General features: G+C 36.9%; 1 protein-coding gene across 2 annotated transcripts; it reads left to right on the top strand.

Annotated features, from left to right (window-relative positions):
- Window positions 1-2,849: 2,849 nt before the first annotated feature.
- On the top strand, window positions 2,850-4,842 carry LOC111413998 (cytosolic non-specific dipeptidase-like). Of its 2 annotated transcripts, XM_023045145.2 has the most exons (5): window positions 2,850-3,018; window positions 3,073-3,425; window positions 3,476-3,824; window positions 3,878-4,082; window positions 4,136-4,842. In XM_023045145.2, exons 2-5 carry the CDS (start codon window positions 3,099-3,101, stop codon window positions 4,680-4,682), a joined length of 1,428 nt encoding a protein of 475 aa, XP_022900913.1. In that variant the 5' UTR covers window positions 2,850-3,018; window positions 3,073-3,098; the 3' UTR covers window positions 4,683-4,842. The 2 variants fall into 2 exon arrangements, with proteins under 2 accessions (XP_022900913.1, XP_022900912.1); XM_023045144.2 differs by having other exon boundaries at window positions 2,850-3,425.
- Window positions 4,843-7,133: the final 2,291 nt, after the last annotated feature.

Here is a 7,133-nt window from a genome sequence, read left to right as displayed (position 1 = left end):
TCAATGAGACTGCTTTATCTTTAGGAGGGTCTTTGATTCTGTGAACCATGCCCTCCTGTTAAGTAGGCTTTCTGCTATTGGTTTTACCTCTTCTTGTGTGTCTTGGTTCCAGTCCTACCTTTCCTATCGGTCTTTACGTGTCCGCGTGGAATCTGTACTCTCTTCTCCTGTTGACATCAAATGTGGAATTCCCCAGGGCAGTGTACTGGGTCCTTTGCTTTTCTAAATTTTCATAAATAGTATTAGTGATGATATCTCGTATAACTATCATTTGTATGCAGATAAACAACGATCTCTCTAGCGTGCTTAACTGGTCTAGACGTCATGGACTTAACCTGAATCCAGGTAAAACGCAAGCCATTGCATTTGGCACTCGCCCCTTGCTGGTACAATTTAATTCCTTAACTACCCTTCAACTGAGGTTTGGCGGCACCGTTATTCCGTTGTCTAATATGGTCAAAAATCTTGGAGTAGTAATGGATTCAGCGATGTCTTGGCGGCCACAAATTCAAGGAGTCTGTAAGAGGGTTTACTTCTGTTTCCATACTTTGAAAAAACTTCACTGCTACCTTCCTCCGGTTGTACGTCGTAATCTTTGCTATTCTCTCATTCTCCCACCCATTGATTATGCCGATGTTGCGAATCCCGATCTGTCCGCAGCCCTTCTGAGTGAATTGGAAAGACTTCAGAACAATTGTATACGGTACTTTTTTGATTTAAGAAAGTTTTAGCACATTACTCCATATCGTAACAACCTGCAGATGATGACTTGCCAGAGTCGTAGATCATTTCGCATGCTTACTATGTTGTACAAAATTGTCCATACCCACACTCCTGCTTATTTGTCTGATGCCTTTCACTTTTTAGCATCACATGTCTTGCCCACTCGATGAATGTCGAAGTCTACACTCATGTTTCCAGTCCATAGTACTGAAATCTACCACAGATCTTTTACAGTGCAATCGATTGCGTTCTGGAACGATTTGCTTGCCGTTGTTCGCAATGCAACGCGAATCTGCTATCTCTTCAACTATCTTCTTCTTGACCTATACGTGTTTGTTTTCTTCTCTAGTCTGCCTTTCATCTATCTTTTACTGCACTTTTTTTGTATCTATTTCCTTCCTTGTAGTAACTGACTGTCGATTCGTTACATAACTCAAATTTAGATATCGCTTATTGCGGTAAATTGGTCCGTTTGTCTTGATGTCTATATTTGTTATGAATGTATAATTTATGTAAAAATGACTTCACTGGATAGAAGAATGTGGAGTTTGCCATCAATTGAGCTCTCTGAAGATTCTTGTCTGTGTTATCATAGGAATGAATCCAGCAGGAAATAGTGTATTAAATCCACTTGAATCCACTAGAGCAATCAAAATGAAGAAAGTAATTCGAAAATCGTTCCATGTCTCAAAGGAATTACATTTTATGTTAATGTACTTGGCTGAAATTTCATGATTTTATAACTTTACTTTATACTATATTATAAAATAAATCCGAGTACATTACAAAGACCTTTTAAAAGCCATATAAAGTGGCAACGTTGGGGAGACCGTAATCCCGTTTCACCTTATAGCCATCATTTTTCAATTAAACTGACAGCAACAAAAACGTACAGGGGGCTTCGTTGGTGGTAAAAATGTGCGAACGTCTACAATAACGTATTCGGCGAGACGAACACCTTATAACCGTAAATCAGGATAAGCGAGGTATTGATAAGGGAGGTGGGTCGAATAAGAGGCGGCTCGCCAAATCCGTCAGCGTGCGGGTTATTTTAATACTCGCAAGCGCAGACGAACCCCCCGCAGGACCTGGGGACGGGAACGCCGCCCCTCGCATTAGTGGCACTGTTGATTAATTTATTGGCCGCGGGGGACGCGACGCGTCGGTCGCCACCGCCACCGGCATAACCGCACTTCACGCCGTAATGGCCGACAGCTATGCCGCCACCTGGCGATCGTTCACCGTAATTACACAGTTAAATACTAAAACGATCCTACTATTATTATTATGAAATGATAAAAATTTTGTTATTTATTAAATTTTGTTTTGTTGTTTGTTACAAGAAAAATACAACGATTCATCACTGTATTTCTTTAGTGGTAGTATTCTTTACGACGATGGATAACGTTGGACGGAATCCGTGTTTCCAGAGTAATAAACTGACATATTACAAGGGTGCAAAAACGGCAAATACCCTCTCTCGGACGTCCGTTTTAAGTGCGTGACGGCGACAGTTGCGAAATCCTGCGCGTCCATAAATTCAACCTTGGTTCGTAGAACTCTGAAAATGGCTGGGCGAGATTTTCAACGGCGATGATGTCCTCTACGAGGTCCTACCGGGTTGTATAGGACAGGATAATCCATCACGATTTACGACGCATCGGTGCGGTATTTACAGCCAGATATCGACATTCGCGTTCGCCATAGGACCGACGGCACCATCGCAAATGGGCACTGTCCGAAATCATAAACATCCTTTTATTATTCCTGACAAGGAGAGGAACCTGTCTGTGTTTCGGTCGCATGGTAATCGAACATGGACTGAAATCCGTGGACATTTGGTCCTGGATATTGCGAGCGCGTAAAAGCTCCGGACATAACTTTCCTGACCGATGACGCGTCGGTCGTGTCGCCGTAAAAAAGTGAACGCAATGTTTTTCGACACTAATAAAACTGTATAACGCGACGAACCGATGTCCGTGGTTATTACCAGTGTCTATTAACATTCTGCATGTCGTTACATCCAAATGAAGATTGCTTACAGTCTTTAGAAGCACATCACTTTTTTGAATCAAATTATTACAATAAAAATTTATAAAGTAGGCTTGTTGCAAAGTATTAATTCTAAATGTGTTGTCGTTAACTTGTCAAAACTACTATGCCCGTTTTCTCGTCTAATTTAAACAATTATGTTAGTAGAGTATATATTGGTGGCGTGTCTGTACGTGTTTGCATACTTTTATACTGATTACATAATACGTTTTCCGTTTTTGCACAAGAACATCAAGTAAATAAGTAAGATATTTTTAATTAAAAAAAAAATGGTGTATCCGCATACTTATCGTACAGAACACAGTGAAACACGTACTACGAACATGACCTATGGAGAATATTACGCTCTCGAAAAAAGCAAAAAGATTGCCATCCAACCGGATTTATTGAAACATTTACAATTCTGCGATTCGAGACGTCAACAGTTTATAGACGATTTGAACGATGCAGTTAAAATTAAAAGTGTATCGGGAAATTACGACCATATAAAAGATATGATACATATGATTAAATTCGTTGAAGGTTGGATGATTAGATTGGGCATTGCATACGAGTGCTTTTATATTGGATTTCATGAGTTGGATGGAAAAAGAGTTAGATTACCGCCTGTAATTTTGGCTAGTATAGGAAATGATCGTACTAAAAAAACGGTTAGTGTGTAATTATAATATTTTAAAAATCTAATTTTAACGTATCGTAGGTATGTATTTACGGATATTTAGACGTCCCACTTCCAGATGAAAGCAAATGGAATACTGATCCGTGGGTAGTGACACAGATCGATAAATTTTTGTATGGTAATGGTGTTGCTTCGGGTAAATCTGCTCTTATGTGCTGGTTTCATGCCATCGAAGGAATCTTAACAACTTCAAAATTACCTATAAACATTAAATTCATCATTGAATCTATGCATCATTGTCGCAGTGAAGGTTTGGATGAATTCTTGATGACGAAAAAATTAGACTTTTTGTGTAACATTGATTATGTAGTTATGTGTGATTCGCAATGGATTGGAGAAAAGTATCCTTGTATAACTTACGGCGCAGTTGGTAAATTTTTGACGATTATAAGAATACTTTTATTTAATATTCCTTCATTTAAGGTATCATACACGCTCAAGTTACTATCGAAAAAGTTGAAGGTTCTGATACGGAACCTAAAGATGATGCAGATAAAATTTTCGACACCTTAATCGGTGATAGAGGGCATGTTCTTATTCCAGAATTTAGCGACACAGTTATGCAAATCTCACCGGATGAAGAAATGCTTTACGAGAAAATACAAGATTTTGATGTGACTGAATTAGCGTAATTGATCAATTTTTTTAAATTAAACTTTTACCTCCACATTTCTTTTGCAGTCCCAACTTAGAACCTTTCCAAAAGGATTGGGATCAAGTGAAGTTGCTAATGCATTTTTGGAGGTTACCATCAATATATATTGAACCCACTCAAATTTGTACCTGTGATAAGAAAGATTTTTCCGTTGTAAAGAAAGATTTTATGATAAAGATAGTTCCCAATCAAGCTGTTGAAAAAATAATCCAACTGACGAATAAACATATTACGAATACAGCGGAAAAAATGGGAATTAAAAACAAGATTGAAATGGACGTTCCAACTTTTACAAGACCTTGGTTGGAAAACAGCAGAACTCCTAATTATACAGCTGCCAGACGAGCTACCATTCAGATTTACAAAGAAGATCCGAGCATGATTCGAGATGATAGAGCATACGTAATTATGAACATATTACAAAAAATTGTAGACAAGAACATTTTATTACTACCGTTGGGTAATAAAGACATAAACGCCGGTAGAGAGAATGAAAATATAACCCTGAAGAACTATCAAGAAGGCACAAAACTTCTCGCTGCGTATCTGTTTCAATTAGGGTATATTGGATAGACTTGTGTTATATGGAAGTGTAGCGAGCGTTGAACTGAGAATGTAGGGTCATTAGTCAAAAGCGTAGTTTACACACTCTCGTGGTAACGAGAGTACTAAGTGAAAATTATTGTCTAATAAATGAATATCTTGTAAAATAAATATACATTCAAAAAATTAATCATTTATGTTAAAAAAAAAGCGTATTAATTTCCAAAATGTACGGTGAGTTGTTTTATGGCAAAAAGATATCCAATTTAATACATCACCTGTATTCTTCTGCCTTTTTCCTTGCAAAAGAGTAATAAGATTAAGTATCGTTGTCAAAGGTCTATATTCTGCTATTGAAAGACTAGTCCTTAAGCACTTGCTCGTTTCCTAAACTTTGGAAGCGCTCACACATTGTTCCTGTATTCAAGCATGGCGAACGTACCAACATTACTGATTATCGACCAATATCGTTATTGTCCAATTTCGCTAAGGTATTTGAACAGATTATTTACAAGATGATTTATCCACAGGTTCAACCTCGCGGTGGTTACTGAGGTAATTTGTGAATCTTTGGATAGGGGCGGTCAGGTAGATGTGGTATACACTGATTTTTCTAAAGCATTCGACATGATTCATCATGACGTCCTCTTGTATAAACTTAGTGCTTTTGGCTTATCTCCTAAGTTTATGAAACTATTTGCCTCTTACCTATCGGGTCGTATAAATTATGTGTACAGGGTGTCCCAATTTCGATGTCCACATAGGCTATCTCCGAAACTAAAAGAAATAGAAAAAAAGTAGCTTACATGTCATGATCTCCTTTTTCGAGAAAATGCTAATGCCGAAAACTCCGAACAGCTATCGTCTTTTGTTTTCGCCCTATCGGCAAAAACTGAAAATTTTGCAAAAACAACAAACGCGAATATCTCACTTATTATCAAAGAGGGAGTATTATAAATAAAACATTTTATGGGCAACTTTTTACGAAGAATTCAGTGGCGTAGGTAGAATTTTTTCACACCTTTTATTTTCGAGATTTTAGACGTAACTTTATTTTTTTAAATGGAAACTATAGTTGGCTATGACTTAAAATAATTTGTTATTTTCTTCTGATAACAAATATATATAGTTTGTGGGGTATATTTCTTATAGTTATTGAATAATTAACAAAAATTCATTTTGTTCTATCTAAAACTAATGTATGTATTTAAAAGTTAATGTTGCTATGGTGATAACCATACATACTATGATGGAACATAATGTATCAAATAATTGCTAAAGTTTATATTTAAAAATTCGAGTTAGGTGTCAAAGTATAACAAAACTGAATAAAACTTTACAATGAATTTCGAAAATTATGAAAATGTAACATGATGGAATGCTATATGTTATCAGATAAGAATGCGACGTTAGCCGCGGAATTATATTTCACAAGGTATCCGGAAAGAAGACAACCGCACGTAAGAACCTTCAGCCGGTTAGCAGAAAATTTAATAGATTTTTGGTCCACGTGCAAAAACATACCAAAATGGCCTGCAAGAGGATGAAGTCAATGTGTTGGCTTCACTTGCGATAAATCCATCAACATCTTGCAGAGAAATTGAACAAGACGTCTGACTCAAAAGCCGCTGCTCCCCAATATGAAAAAAAAATATGTATAAACCATGCAAAGCGGGGCTAACTCATTATTTACGTGCCGGAGATGTCAATCTAAGATTAGAATTTTCTAGATGATATTTAGAAAAATTAAATAATCTGCTGTTTGTTCGAAATGTCATCTGGACCAATGAAGTCTCTCAAGAAAGTTGGGATTCAATCTATGGTGTGTCCTTTTAGATAATAGAATGTTAGCATATAGTATCTACCATAAAAACTTAAACTCAGGTAATACCTCAATATATCAAGGTAGCACATTGTGCCTTTGGTCGACAATTTGCCATTAAATAAGTCTCAAATGATATATTTTCAATATGACGGAGCACCAGCACATAATACCAGAGTTGTTAGTGAATTTTTAAATACTACTACAAACTTTGGCAATAATTGGAAACAATGGGCACGCTGGTGTCAACTGTTGAGTTGCTATATTAGCAGTTGCGACTGAACGATACACTAAGTCAGCGCTGTTACGCAGCTGTTTAGTAAATATCTCAGCGTAAGTAATCTGCGCTTAGTTTGTCAGCGGTTGTGAAATTCTAGGTTAGGATTAATATTATTTGTTTCTCCCCTTTAATTTTGAAAACTGGCAGAACTGCATAAAATGAAATGAGCCTTAAAATCAACATCATCATCCATTATCTCTTGTAATAACACAAAATTTTCAAAAATATTATTGTTGGCCATAGTTTTAGGTTATGCTGAACTACTAATTCTCAATTGCTTGTTCAGCCGATTTCGTTCCGCTGTATTAAAGCTCATACAACTAGCTGACTGATTTAATTCAACTGTTGACACCTGCTGAACGTACCCAATGTTTTCCAT

The sequence above is a fragment of the Onthophagus taurus genome, chromosome 2 (genome assembly GCF_036711975.1).
Source record: "Onthophagus taurus isolate NC chromosome 2, IU_Otau_3.0, whole genome shotgun sequence".
NCBI lineage: Eukaryota > Metazoa > Arthropoda > Insecta > Coleoptera > Scarabaeidae > Onthophagus > Onthophagus taurus.
This window is presented reverse-complemented; position numbering and strand designations above follow the sequence as displayed.